At 32.6% G+C, this 15,279-nt stretch overlaps 2 protein-coding genes across 4 annotated transcripts; one reads left to right on the top strand and one right to left on the bottom strand.

Annotated features, from left to right (window-relative positions):
* Positions 1-6,424: 6,424 nt before the first annotated feature.
* On the bottom strand, positions 6,425-9,204 carry LOC124919937 (E3 ubiquitin-protein ligase RGLG5-like). Of its 3 annotated transcripts, none has more exons than XR_007097616.1 (12): positions 8,793-9,204; positions 8,629-8,713; positions 8,408-8,548; positions 8,204-8,317; positions 8,026-8,123; positions 7,847-7,926; positions 7,653-7,758; positions 7,418-7,545; positions 7,182-7,329; positions 7,037-7,093; positions 6,819-6,953; positions 6,425-6,736 (listed from the first exon to the last, which is right to left on the bottom strand). XR_007097616.1 is itself a non-coding variant. In XM_047460304.1 (11 exons), the coding sequence occupies exons 1-11, from the start codon at positions 8,964-8,966 to the stop codon at positions 6,870-6,872; spliced, it is 1,215 nt and encodes a 404-aa protein (XP_047316260.1). In that variant the 5' UTR covers positions 8,967-9,204; the 3' UTR covers positions 6,425-6,869. The 3 variants fall into 3 exon arrangements, 1 of the variants encoding a protein (XP_047316260.1); XR_007097617.1 differs by lacking the exon at positions 6,425-6,736 and having other exon boundaries at positions 6,892-6,953; positions 7,182-7,225; positions 7,302-7,329; XM_047460304.1 differs by having other exon boundaries at positions 6,425-6,953.
* Positions 9,205-10,726: 1,522 nt separating this feature from the next.
* LOC124922219 (myosin heavy chain, non-muscle) lies at positions 10,727-14,759 on the top strand. Its single transcript, XM_047462954.1, has 5 exons — positions 10,727-12,497; positions 12,575-12,651; positions 12,876-12,987; positions 13,109-13,225; positions 14,155-14,759. Exons 1-5 carry the CDS (start codon positions 11,106-11,108, stop codon positions 14,500-14,502), a joined length of 2,046 nt encoding a protein of 681 aa, XP_047318910.1. The 5' UTR covers positions 10,727-11,105; the 3' UTR covers positions 14,503-14,759.
* Positions 14,760-15,279: the final 520 nt, after the last annotated feature.

Here is a 15,279-nt window from a genome sequence, read left to right as displayed (position 1 = left end):
CTTAAACCAATTAAATAAAATACCCAAAAATTCCTAAAAAAATAAAATATGATCATAATTGTTATTATTATTCCAAAAATATTTTTTGTAAAATTTTTTGGTTTAGAAATAGATTTAAAGGGATTAAAAACCCAATTTTTCATAACATTTTAAATAAAAATAAAATATGATAATCTTGTATAGCTGAAAATATGTTTAATTTCTGCGGCAGGATTCTGGACCATCAGATGAGTGACCAGATCTCATCCAATAGCCCAGACGCTCCCACGTTGCCGGATGTAATGGAACCACGAATGCGTCTACGTTGAATCAACTTACGGGACTAACCACGAACGAAACTAGACGAAACTCGACATCCCGTTACACGAAACGATGTCGTTTAGATTGTCTTCTTCGTTGGAATCGCGACCTTGCCGGCGTCCAACCTCTAGAAGCTCTAGATTCCTCCACAGGCGATCAAATCCCTTGTTTTTTTCGGCCACGTGACCCTATCGTCAACGCTTACGTTTCTCCCTTATCCTCTAGCCTTATCCCGTTGTAGATAAGGTTGCCAACTACCAGATAGGGGTTTAAAGATAAGCTCGATTGAGGTTAAGTTCGTCCCAAATTAACCCTCCTCGGCTGATTTATCCACCCTATAAATACTACCCCAAGGTTTGTAGACCAAATCATCGAACAATAGCAAACAATTACACCTCAATTCATCCCGAACGAAGATCTACATATTCCAGCCAAGAACAGTTTTTATTAAAACTTTCTCCGGTGATCCAAGCTTCGATCCAGGCTTTTGGATAGCTTCCAACACCTCATAGGAGTGTTCTCCAGTTGTTGGTTTGAATCCAGAAGCCTTGAATTTTGATTTGTAATTGAAAATTTTGAATTTTTTCAAATTTTCTTGTTTAATCAGTTTGATCGTGTTCTTATGTTTGATTGTGTGATTTCTTTGTTAAGAATCATTATATATATCATGTATGAAATTTCTATTAAAAGAGAATCGATCAAATCAACCTAAACCAAAAAATTTAAAAATCAAAGCTTGAAAACTGATTTTTTTTAAATCTTTGTGTTATTGATATAAATCTGGATTTTTTGATCGAGATAGTTGTTATACATGTTTGTAAATATGTTTGAATGATTTCCAAATAACTGTAATCATATTTTGATCATGTTTGATCAAACTGAAATTTTAGAAAAAAGTTTAAAATTTTGGAATTTCATATTCTTGATTTTAATCTGGATTTGCTGATCCAATTAGTTTCAAAAAATCCAGATTATCAAACTAATTGGATCAACAAACAAATCCAGATTAAAAATAAGAACACATAATTTCAAAACTCTAAATTTTTAAGCTTTTTTTTAAAATTTCAGTTTGATCAAACATTATTACAGTTGTTTGAAAATCATTCAAACATGTTTACAAACATGTATAGCAACTATCTTGATCAAAAAATCAATATTTAAACCAAGAATACAAAGATTTTAAAAATCCAGTTTTCAAACTTAAATTTTTAAATTTTTATTTTGGTGGATTTGATCTGGTTTCTTTCTATAGAAAACTTGTACATGACATAGATAATGATTCTCAAAAAGAAAACTATGATCAAGAATAAGAACAAGATCAAACTGATCAAACAAGAAAATTCAAAAAAATATCAAAATTTTGAATTACAAATCGAAATTCAAGGCTTCTAGATTCATACCAACAATTAGAGAACACTCTTAGGAGGTGTTGTAAGCTATCCAGAAGCTTGGACCGAAGCTTGGATCACCGAAGAAAGTTTTGACAAAAATTGTTCTTGGTCGGAATCTTTAAATCTCCGTGTAGGGTGAACTGATGTGTAATTCTTAAATATTGTTTGATGATTTTGTGTACAGACCTTGGGGGAGTATTTATAGGGTGAATAAGTCGGTCGAGGAGGGTTAATTAGGGACGAATTTAACCTTCGGCGAGCTTATCTCTAAAATAATATTATTATGTTTAATAATATTAAAATAATATTTTGGATTTTTATATTCAAAATAATTTAAAGAAGGAATTAAAACCTAATTAAGGGTTAATTATTGTGATTATTAAATCCTAATTAAGGAAATTTTCAAAAATTCTAAAAAATTAATTTGAGAATAAAATATTGTATTTATTTTACCCTAACTAGACCAAAGAAGGGTTAAAAATATTTAACTATTATTTATTCATAATTTATGTTAATTTATGACTTAAACTAATTAAATAAAATACCTAAAAATTCCCAAAATTTCTCAAAAAATAAAATACGGTCATAATTGTTATTATGATTCCAAAAATATTTTTGTGAATTTTTTGGTGAATAAATGGATTTAAAGGGGATTAAAAACCGATTATTAATAATACATTTAAATAAAAATAAAATCTGATAATCTTATGTAGCTGAAATTATGTTTAATCTCTCCAGTAGAATTCTGGACCATCAGATGAGCGCCAAGATCTCATCCAACAGCCTAGACGTTCCCACGGAGTCGGATGAAACGGAGCCACGCGCGCGCCTACGCTGAATCAACTAACGGGACAAATCAACCCCGTTAGTCAACCACGTTGACCGCGGACGGAACAAGACGGAACTCGGCGTCCCGTTACACGAAACGACGTCGTTTGACTCGTCTTCTTCGCTGGCGTCCAACCTTCTAGAAGCTCTAGCTTCCTCCACAGGCGATCAAATCCCTTGATTCTTTTGGCCATGTGACCTTCACGTCAGCGCTTACGTTTCCCCTTATCTTCCATCCTTATCCCGATGTAGATAAGGCTGTCAACTACCAGATATAGTTTTAGAGATAAGCTCGTCGGAGGTTAAATTCCTCCCAATTTAACCCTCCTCAACTGACTTATCCACTCTATAAATACTCTTCAAAGGTCTGTAGACCAAATCATCGAACAATAACAACCAATTACACCTCAATTCACCACGAACGAAGATCTGCAAATTCCGGCCAAGAACAGTTTTTATCAAAACTTTCTCTAGTGATCCAAGCTTCGATCTAGACTTTTGGATATCTTTCAACACCTCCTAGGAGTGTTCTCCAGTTGTTGGTATGAATCTAGAAGCCTTGAATTTCGATTTGTAATTAAAAATTTTGATTTTTTTCAAAATTTTCAAATTTACTTGTTTGACCAGTTTGATCGTGTTCTTATGCTTGATTATGTGATTTCTTTATTAAGAATCGTAATATATATCATGTATGAGCTTTCTATTGAAAGAGAATCAATCAAATCAACCTGAACCCAAAATTTTAAAAATTAAAACTTGATTACAGATTTTTTAAAATCTTTGTGTTCTTGATTTAAATCTGATTTTTTTTTTATCCAGATAGTTGTTATACGTGTTTGTAAACATGTTTGAATGATTTCCAAACAACAGTAATCATGTTTTAATCAAATTTGATCAAACTGGAATTTTTTTTAAAAAAAAACTTGAAAAATTGGAATTTTGAAATTTTGAAATTTCACATTCTATCTTTTAATATAGATTTGTTGATCCAATTAGTTGTTATGCATATTTGTTAACGTGTTAGGATGAATTCTAAGCAACTGTTTCATCACTTTGATCATGTTTGGGACCAAGCCTCCCGAGCTTAGGACCAAGCTCTCCGGTCCTTTGACCCATGGGACCAAGCCATGGTCCAAACCACATCGGTTGTGACCGAGCCCGACCAAGCCTACATTGGTCAAACCGAACCCAGACTCTAAGACTCCGGTCCTAAGGTCTGTTTAGTTCTACTTTTCAAAATCCAAAATTATTTTTGTAATTTTGGAACTCCGGACACATTTTCAAATAATCCCGAAAGGTCAGAAAATGAGATTCTTTATATTTTTAGGATATTTCCTAAACCAATGTTTTGGATAAGGACCCGTTCGGAATTTATGTTTAAATTCTAACATTTTCCTCTGATATTTTCAAGTTTTGTTAAATATGAACGTTGACGTAACAGGTTCACACCCATTCTTTAAATAATTTTGTATAATTATTTATAGTTATCCTCATTTTGTATAATTATTTATAGTTTATCCTCATTTAGTTTATAAAAAATCTTTAAATAAATTATGTTTAATTAATTTAAATCGGGTTTAGGTTAAATTGTTATTTAGCCTCCTAAATTATTTAAAATTTGAACAAAGAATTAATTAATTTTACATAATTATTTCTTACCGCTCTAGGTATTTTAAAAAACTTTTAAAAACTAAATGTTTCATTTTAAAAGATGTCTGACACGCAAACCAAAGTTGAAACTAGGGGTGTAAACGAGTCGAGTCGAGCCGAGTACCATACTATTCGAACTCGACTTGAATTTCTTTATAAATACTCAAACTCGAACTCGATCGAGTATCAAAATTTATACTTGAACTCGGTTCGATTACAATTCGAGCTACTCGAGCTCGATCTCGAAAGCTCAAAAATTAAATTTTATTAATTAAAATTATATTCACCACTAAATAATATCTCAAACATAATACAATATATATTTCACAAACCACACATATATAATCAGAGCATTATTTAAGTATAAGAAATATAAATATCATCACACAATTTAAAGATAATCATTCAATCACAAACATCTTATTTAAAAATTAAAAACGAAATTAAATATTTAAAAGATGTTCATCATAAATATTACAAATTCGGCAATATGATGTATTAGTGATCTTCAAATTATACAATATTCAAAATATGAAATAGTGAAATCAATAAACAAACTACTTCATTAATAGTAGAATCCAAAAAGAATATATGTTTCAAAGTCTTTTAATGGAGAAAAAATTTTAAAAGATGGACGAAGGACTAGAAAGAAGAAAGAGATGGTCTAACCGTTTGAATATGGAATGAGAAAAGAGATGAGTGTTTGATTTGAAAATAGAAGGAGAAGAAAGAGAGAGATGAGTTTGACTTTTTGAGAATTGAAGAAGTAAAAAATGAGAATGGAAGGAGAATAAATGGAAGGAAGAGAGAGATTGAGAATTTAAGAAGGAAATTATTATATATTTATATATAGAATATAATATATATATATATATATATATAACGAGCTACTCGAACCATAAATATAAAGCTCGAACTCGAACTCGATTTTATAATCGAGCTACTCGAATTCGACTCGAGTTCTGTCAAACCGAGTTCGAGTCGAGCTTTAACCGAGCTGCTCACGAGTAGCTTGACTCGTTTGCACCCCTAGTTGAAATCCATCGAACATCGAGCTTCCTCGCAATAGTCTCTCCATATTGCCATGTGACTCTTGACACGTGCTAAGCTATGGAACGAGACATAGACCCGGGGTACCCTTACGATTGAAATTTTATAAAAGTTAATTATTAAAATAATTTTTTTAATTAATGATAAAAATTAAAATTAAATAATTCTAAAATATATAAATACTAAAAAAAAAAAAATTAATTATGGTAATATTTCTCAACAAGTTAATCTATTTCATCTACTGATAATATTTCTCAACAAGTTTCACCGAATTGAAATTATTGAACAATGCAAAAGAATGGGAATAGTGAAATTATTAATATTGAAATTTTCAAAACAGAAAATCATAAACTTATTCCTCTCTATCAATTGTGAAAATCTCACGACATAAGACATCAACCTTAAAGTAGAACAATGCTCGATTCCCACAAACCAGCTTTTCAACAACTTAATCGTAGAAGAGCCTAATGGATGGGGACCCAACACATCCTCACTCACCGACTACCACCCTTCTACGATTTTGCTAAAATTGTACATAGCCAAATCTGAAAGAATGACAAGTCTGAACTATCTTCCTCCTGTCAATAAGAACATGACGGTGATATATGCAACTCAGCGATGAATTAGTCACTCTACGAAAATTCGAATTACTCACCAGAAACATATCAATGCGAGCCCGCAAAAATAATAGCAATATCTTAGATACTTGCCACCTCCATCAAACTTAAAGTTAGAAAGACGAGCCCTTTAAACCATAAAAATCACCCAACGAAAAAAAAAATACTTATAGTGGCGTCATTTTTCTCAAATAGATCATCATTCCAAGCCACCAGAAGTCCGCACAATCCATTATTCATGAATGTTGAATAGTCTCGCTGAAACAATAGATACAACAACCTAAAGTGTCAATCAATAAAAAAACGTTCGATGACACAATTTTGTCAATCAGATAAACTAATTAGAGTACGACCTATTAGTTTAGAAACAAGGAAGAACAATCTTCTTGTCAAGGGATAAGCTAATGCAAAGATTAGGAAGGCTACCCGCAATATGCAGGCCTACATTGGATCAAATATGTTCTCACTTATGATTTCTGCAGTTTGCTAGATTATGTCTTGTAGGCATAAAACATTAAGTAACCTGTCACATTAATTGCATTATTATTGAATGCATGAAAAAAATATGACTTTGTTTTAGACTAGAAAAACAAAATAACTAAGCTCTTAACTTTGTTGATTATTTACAATAGGAGATTTAGAGTTTGAGAGAAAGTGGTAACACACATTATGAACAACAGAGAGGCTTGAATGGAGCCCTCATCAATCTTTTGGGAGGAACAATTGTTCTATAAACTTTTACACTACATTACTACTCTTTACAAAAACAATAGCACATAAATTAACAAAAAAAAATTAATTGCATATTGGTGTCAATACTGGACAAAACGATTCTTTGTGGATGAACTTGCAAAACCAAGGGGGTGATGATTTGATAGAGTTGTTTCCCAAAGCCCAATCCTGCATAGTTTCATTGTTTTTAGCCTTTATATATCCAATTCAGATTTCTATGTACTACAAAAGAAGCTTCTGGATGACTAACCTTCTCTTTTAAAGAATGTGATAAAATATTGTGAAATGTGAGACCTATAAGCTATCTGTAGAGCTTAATTTTGGTGTAGATATCCCTACGACAAATAGGGCAAGTATCAAGTGTTTCCGCACAGTCGCAACATGTCTGACCCATGACATAAAAAACATGTTATAGCTCCCTAAACAACAAATCATAATCTTCATGGTTATAAAAGAAAAGGATTTTACCTGATGACCACATCCAAAAGCCATGTCTTTTAAATGTACTAGACATATAGGGCAGACCTGACACAGGTGAAGACAATAACGTGTAAAACTCAAAACCTTGTTTTCAGTAATACAAGACTATTGTGCTATAAGAGAGCCTACTTACTAGATTATCATCCCAAGAAAACAAAGATGGATCATTGTCGGCTGCTGGAAGATCAAAGTGACGTGGTATTGAATAACTGCCAAAAGAAGCAAGGGTAGAAATAGGAGGAGGAAGAGAAACCTTGTTTGGAGCCCTTCCTGTCTTCCGGCTGCAGATTTAATTTAAAAAGAAAAAATTACTAACAAGGCTGAATTCTTAAAAGTTTGCAAAGGGATGAGTGGAAGTTGTTACCCTACCCGAGTAGATTCAACTCAAGAGTAGCTTTATATTGAGAAGGAATTTCCATCAACGCAGCAAGAGCAAATTCTGCCTCTTTCTTCAATGGATCAATGTTTCTCGACATAATCTCAGTGAAATTTACAAACTGTTACAGAAAATTAAACAAAATTTTCAATTACTTGTTTTAACGTTTATGTTTGTTGTGAGAGCTATTTATTTTTGGTACTACTCGTGAAAAGAAGAGAGGGTAACCTGAAAATTGTCAAAGGCTCGTGCAGGAATGTTGTCGTCAAACTCATTCATTATGTCCCAAGGCCCATCACCAACTCCAACTAACACAATTGACAATGGATACTCACTGCGAAATGCATGGCTAAGAAAAATAAGGATATATTTTTTCTTGCCAAACATAATATAATTAACATGTGTCCAAAGTAAATATTTACCTTGCTCTAACTATAGCATCGATAGTTTGTGTTTCCTGTCTACTAAGTTGACCATTTGGAGTATTGGCACTTCTTGTTACCTAGTAAACATGTATATACACCACAAGTCCAAAATTTTACATACTATAAAACAAATTTTGAATAGTAATCAGAAAACTAATTAGTTAACATTACCAAACCTGTCCATCAGCAATAATTAGAAGGACATGATACTGCCCATAGCTTTCATCGACGATCTTCATAGCTGTTTCTATTAGAGGTGCAAAAGAAGTAGGTCCTGCCACAACAAGAATTGAATAAATTTTAATTATCAATGGCCTATTATTGATATAGTAATTTTGTTGATGATAATAAAACCTGAAAGTTTAAGATGTGGAACTATCTCTCTGTATCGGCTTAAGACACCTTCAAATCCGTTGCAAGGTGTTCCATCTCGGTTGAAGCTAAAAACATCTTCATCGTGTGTTGAGGCTGATAGATAGATTAGAGAATGATAAATTGTTAGTATTGTTTTAGAGACAAAAAAACATGTGAATTGAATTCACTATATATAAACTTTACCATCTCCAAATCCAAAGCAAGGAATCAAATTGTCCTCATCAAAGGAAGATAAGGTTTTACCCACAATGGATATTGCTTCTTCATACGGATTTAGACCATCTCCAATATGATGTAAACATCTCCTTTTGAATGATCTTGAACCTAATTTTAGAAAGAAGAAATCAGATAGATACACATGATTGGATAAAAAGAGAAGATTAAAATGCGGGTAAAAGTTGAACCTGTCCATTCATTGCTCTTTGTGAAATCAATACCAATAATGAGATTAGATGACTCAAGTCCAGAATGGGCAAGTGCTGCAATAACCTGGCAGATATTATTATTATAGTGGACCATTTCTAATCATGAAGAAAACCGAATGAATTTGGATTCAGTATGATCTTACCTGTTCTAGTGTTTGGTAATTGTCTGATATGTTCTGATACTTCTTATCCAACTTCACTTGCTGGGTATAGTTAGGGTTCTGTCCAAGGGATGCAGGTTGATAAATCGCATTCGAATAAGATGAATACACAAATTGCCTTGGGCTTGTTGTCTCTTTTGAACTTGTACTACCCATAAGTGACAAAAAAAACCAAGAAAACTACTCTCTCCAGATTTATATTGACAGTGAATATAATTGTACCAAATGTCTATTTATATAAGCTAGAAGTTTCAGATCAGCATATAAAATGAATAAAACCTTTGACCTAAGTAATTGACTTGGAGATCAATCAAAAACACATTGAAATTACTTAGCCTAAAAAGAAGAACGTTTCAACCAAACTGAAAACGTGACTGACTTTTTTGGATAGGAACTTTCCTCTTAATTTGAGGGCCGAATACCTACCTACTTGATCATACGTAATGAGAGCATACGTAATTGACGCATACACCAACGTCACATTCTAGGGAAAAATGCGGATGATGAGGTTGTCGTCTAGGGTTATCGAAACACAGTCTTTTGTTGTTTAAGAACTAAAACCCAGATAGTCGAGTTGCTGAATTTGGGCGAGAACTTTTCTGATAATTGAGAAGACAAGATCTTTCCTTGGATTGAGATTGAATGTCGATATCATCAATCATCATAGACAGATAAGAGAGACGAGTTCAAGCTCTTCCTTACGGCGCTTTTGATGTGCTTCTTGTGGCGTCTCTTCTACGAATTATTGATGGATCCATTTTCATTAGCTGTTTCCTTGCTCTGTTTTTTTCTGTTATGTTTTAGTTTTCTTTAATAACTACTTTTCTATAGTTTAATTATAATTATTATCATTTTGTTCAATGATAAATCTTTCCAAATTTAAAATTTTTAAGAAAATATAATCACAAATTATAATCCAGTTTGTCTAAATTAAATTGAAAATCAATGAAATCGATAAAAATAACTAGATGAACAACAATTTTTTATGTGTTGATTTAGCGAGGATCCAAATATTATACCTTACTTAAATGTTGAAATTTCGCATAATTAGGTTAAAGTTAAAGTTGATCGTTAGACATTAAATTATAAATTTGTAGAGATCTTATACACAAGTGTTATGTAATTAGGATGGTATCTATGTATTATTGGGAGATTTTCACGTATTGATAAAAATATATGTTTGATATTCATTGTTAATCGTATTAGATATAAAAGAATATTAAACAGTGAGGAAATGATGTCCCATTATAGACTTTTGTAATGATTAGAAATAAATAATTAAACTCGTTTTTTAGGAATTTTATGCGGTGACATGATTTGAATGACTTTTGTATGGGACATTGTTACACTTTATTCAATAAAATAAGTCATATTGTTTTTTATTGGAAAAAATTGTGAGTCTAAAATGCTTACTTAACTTTTTTTTTTAGGGTATCGATAAAATTTTCACTAATTGTATGATTATTGTGAGTCGTTGTAGTATGTGTTACAAAAAAGAAAGTATGATTTATCATTTGCTTTTACACTGTCATATTGTTACAAGTATATGGAGTCTTTTATGAATTTTGACCGGAATCTAATAAGTTATGTCGAAGACCGACTGCGGCGGTTGGAAGGATGATGATGAAAAAACGAGAATTAAACAATTTTTTAATTAAATGAATATTTTAAAAATAAAAAATAAAAATTGAATTATAAATATATGTTTGAAAAATAAAAATGATAATACTATAATTTTTTTTCTTTCTTTAAAAGAGAATATCTATATTTTATGTTAACTTATTTTAAATTTACTTTATTTATTATTATTGTTATTTAAAAATAAACTTTTACAAATGAATAAAATCAAATCAATTTTAGCTATCAAAATATAAATTAATATTTTATAAATTAAAAGAGGAGTAAGGGGCGAGACTGTTTGGTAGCTCTCTTGTGCCCTTTCTCTCTCTTCTTCTTCACCCTCGTATCTAGTTTTTGCCTGTTGAATCCAGACGAACGATCATCATTATTCTTCTTGTTCTTGTGATTATTCTCAAATTCAGACCTTTTAATCGAATCTCAATTCCATCTATTATCATTCTCCACATTTCAATCGAATCCGATCAAAGTAATTTTCACTCTATTTCATCTACTGATAGGTAACTTGACCTCTCCCACTTCCGCCTCATCCTCAACCCTGGTTCTCCCCTCTCAATTCTCAATTATTTTATCTAAATCTCGTTTTCTATCATCATGGAACCGTTACACTACTTTCTGATTGTCTGATCACTGTATAATTAATTGCACGGCAAGGCAATGGCTAGCGCCGATGAAGACGACAACGACGCCGTTCTGAGTGATGTGGAGGCTGACGATCCGGTGTCGTTACCCTCGCCGGAGGATGTCACCGTCGAGAGGTTTCAGGAGGTCCTTGCTGAGCTTGAGCGGGAGCGGAAAGCTCGTCTGGCTTCAGAGAATGCGAAGTCCGATTTGCAAGTATCGTTCAATCGGCTAAAGGTACTTGCTCATGAAGCAATTAAGAAGCGCGATGAGATCTCGAAGCAGCGTGATAAGGCAATCGGAGAGAAGGATGAGTCGTTGAAATTGAATGAGAAGCTATCAATGGAATTGGATGAAGCCAAGAAAGTAAGAGATGAAACTATGAAGCAGAAGGAGGAGTTGATTAAGCAGTTTGATGAGGCTTCAAAAGCGAAGGATTCTTCAAGGTCTGAGATAGAGACGGCAGCTCAAATGCTAGTAACAGGTATTGATAAGATAGCAGGGAAAGTGAGTAGTTTCAAGAATTTTAATGGTGGTGGTCTGCCGAGGTCTCAAAAGTACTCAGGTTTGCCTGCTGTTTCATATGGAGTTATTAAGAGAACAAATGAGATTGTGGAAGAGCTTCTAAAACAGATAGATTCAGCTACAAAATCTAGAAATGAAGCTCGTGAACAGATGGAGCAGAGAAATTATGAGATTGCTGTTGAGGTTTCTCAGCTTGAGGCAACAATTAGTGGGTTGAGAGAAGAGGTTTCAAAGCAAACATCTTCTGTGGAGAAGCTGGAAAAACTTGTAGTTGAAAAAGATACAAAGATATCTGAGATTGAAAGGGATATTTCAGAAAAACAAAACTCGGCAGAAAAACAAGTCAATGATTTCAATGTTAAGCTGAGGAACTTGGAATCAAATATGGAATCACAAAAGTCTCTACTGACTGAGCAGTTAAATCTTGTCACCAAAATTCACAGCCAGCTTTATGACCTTCTTAAGATAGTGGATACTCATAAGTCAGACCTTCCTGATTTCTCGGAGTCATTCTTCTTCCCACAAGAAACAGATATGGAAGAAAATATCCGTGCTTCCTTAGCAGGCATGGAATCACTGCACGAATTAGCTAGAGTTCTAGTTGAAAAGACAAGAGACTTAATTAATGAAAGGAATCATGAAATAAAAAGTCTTACCGGAACTGCTTCTCAGCTAGCCAAGGAGAAAGAACAGGTTGGATCTTTGCTAAGAAGTGCTTTGTCAAGAAGAATGTCAAGTAATTTATCGTCCAAATCCAGTGAAATCTTCAAAGTTGCAGAAAATGGGTTAAGGGATGCCGGAATAGAGTTCAGATTCAGTAATCACATGGAGGGTGGGGAGATTTCTTCCTCAAAAGATAAATATAATGCTTCAGAGACAGATGACGATGAAGTGTATGCCTTGGTGAGTGTCTTTTTGGTTTTTTGTTTGCGAGATTTCTAAATTCTACTGCTGGCTAAAGAATTAGTGAAATATTGTAGGCTGGTGCTCTAGAAAATATTATCAGGCAATCTCAACTTGAGACCATCGAGTTGCAGCACACAGTGGATGAGCTAAGGTACTTGCTTTCAAATAGATTTCTTTGTTTTAAGTTTACAAATAGCTTTTTGTAATTCATTTAGATGCTTTGTTGTGTTCTTTTTTTCTTTGTACTGCTTTTTGTAGTTTGGCTTATACGAATTCAAAGATTGGAATGAAATGAACTTTTGTTCCAATAAATGTTAGTAGAAAGAACAATGATAAGTAGTGATTATTCTGTTTTCTACAATTGTCATTATTAAGGGAAGAGACAAGTTTATTGAAAGATCAAGTGGAAGCACAAAGCAAAGAACTTATTCTAAGGAAGCAGCTAGTGGAGGAACTTGAAGAAAAGGAAAGAATTGCAAATGAAAATGTAACTATTGCTATTCTTGAAGTTTCTTGATTAATATTATTTTTTCCAAGCAAGAGGGAAATATATCCTGTCAGTTCTTTCTTTTGGCCTGAATCGATTGCTGATTGTATTTGCGAATAAGGTTGATGGGCTCATGATGGACATCACAGCAGCAGAAGAAGAAATTACTAGATGGAAAGTAGCAGCACAGCAGGAAGCTGCTGCAGGAAAAGCTGTTGAACAAGAGTTTCTGGCACAGGCAAGTTTCTTGTTTTATCCATGCATCCAATATATTAGCTAGCAATACTGTTAGGAACCCCTAAGTAAGCTTTGGAGATTTTGAGAGGAAAGTGATAGAGAATTTAGAGACGAGACTTAGGGCTTGTTTTGATCTTCTTTTTTAGATATAACTTGATGTTCTTAAAAGGAAAAAAATGGATTATTTGGGTATTTAATTTTATCTTGCTAAGAGAAAGGCATTTATTCAATGCCAAAAAGCAAGTTACAACAAGATACATTACCATGTGGGATTCAAATGTTATTAAGAGTAAAGTAACGGTATTTTAGTTGATGAAATAAGTTATTGACTATGGGATGTTAGTTTATTTGGATTTAATCCAATCAATCCACATCAAACAAAGCTATTGGATGTGCAGATTTTGAGAGCAAATAATCGACATCAGGCAAGCTTCTTGTTGTGTGCATGAATACTGGTACTAACCCTGAATCTAGTTTTTACATTTTGAGAGCAAAGGGAGAGACGAAGAGAATTTAGAGTTTGGTACTAGGAATGTGACTTGTCACAACCACGATCACATTGAAAAATCGTCAAAACAAAAATTTGAAGTGTTTTTCTTTTCTCTGTTATGAGAAGTGGGATTGATGCAATTTTCTGGATTGTGGTCTAAATAAACTCATGGATCAGTTTCTAGTTAGAGATTTATGGCAGTAATAAAAACATAATCATAATCGAATGCTAATAAAGGAAGATAACTTAAAATACTAACATAATTATCCACTAACTACCTAATACTTGTAATTAACGAACCACTTGTCATGGCATGATTAGCCCTTCAAAACACTAATATAATCACACTATAGAGAAAGTCTCTCTTATTAGGTTTGGTTTCTCCTTTGATATTGTTTTCTTGACTAAAGCATTGTTGATTTATTTATTACTTGATCTAGTTGTCGACTTTGCGCCATGAACTGAAAGAGGCAAAGCAAGGTCTAGAAGAATCTGAAAAGAAGCTGAAATTCAAAGAAGAAACAGCAGGTGCAGCCATGGCAGCCAGAGATGCTGCTGAAAAATCATTGAGAATGGCAGACACGAGATCATCGAGGCTGAGGGATAGAGTTGAGGAGCTAACTCGACAGCTTGAAGAACTGGATAATCGAGAAAGAAGCCAAAACGGGCCAAGATATGTATGTTGGCCATGGCAATGGCTTGGTCTGAATTTTGTAGGTTCACAGCAGCACTCTGACTTACAACAACAAACTTCAAATGAGATGGAGCTCTCTGAACCCCTCATCTGACCCTTTTGTTGCTTCATTTCCTTCTTTATAATATTCCTTCTTTAAAATCTTATTATAAACTGTATTATTATTCATGATTTTTTGTTTTTTTTTTGTTTCCATATTAAAATCATAGCTTAGAGAATACTATACTTTATAAAGTGTATTTTCTCCTTTTTTTTTTTTTTTTTTCTTGTTCCACTGTAGACTTATCATCACTTGTCATAATATGTATGTACATTTGGCAATTCTCCTTTTAAGTTAGACATTTGAATTCATTCACATGTTATAACATTTGGAATACAAAATATTTATTTTGTATTAATTATATATATATATTAACAAATTTAATAAAATTAAAACTTAATCTATTTAGATAATTCTAGAAAAAGTCGTACCTAATATCCCAATTCGCACCTTCAAGTAAAAATTAACATGCATTATGTACTAAATAATGTACAACAAATTGTTTATCTATAAGCACACACAAATAATAATAAATAAATAAATAAAACTAAATTATAATTTAAACAAAAAGGAATTTCTTGATATAATTATTATTTATTTATTTTTTTAAAATGATATATATTTTACGAATGCAACTTAATCAGCAAAGTAGACTAAGAAATTAAATAGACTTAAATTAAATAATATTTATAAGTTTTAAAAACTATTTTTAGTGTGGACTTTAAGTAGTTCATTAATGACTTTTTCATGTGAGTTATTTAGAGTTTTAGACACTTCATTTGTCATTGTTCTAATTTTTTTACTTTTCGTCGATTTCTATATGTGTTCAAA

Source organism: Impatiens glandulifera, chromosome 1 (assembly GCF_907164915.1).
Source record: "Impatiens glandulifera chromosome 1, dImpGla2.1, whole genome shotgun sequence".
NCBI classification, from domain to species: Eukaryota; Viridiplantae; Streptophyta; class Magnoliopsida; order Ericales; family Balsaminaceae; genus Impatiens; species Impatiens glandulifera.
The sequence above is the reverse complement of the archived record's forward strand: the minus strand, read 5'-3'. Positions and strand labels throughout refer to the sequence as shown.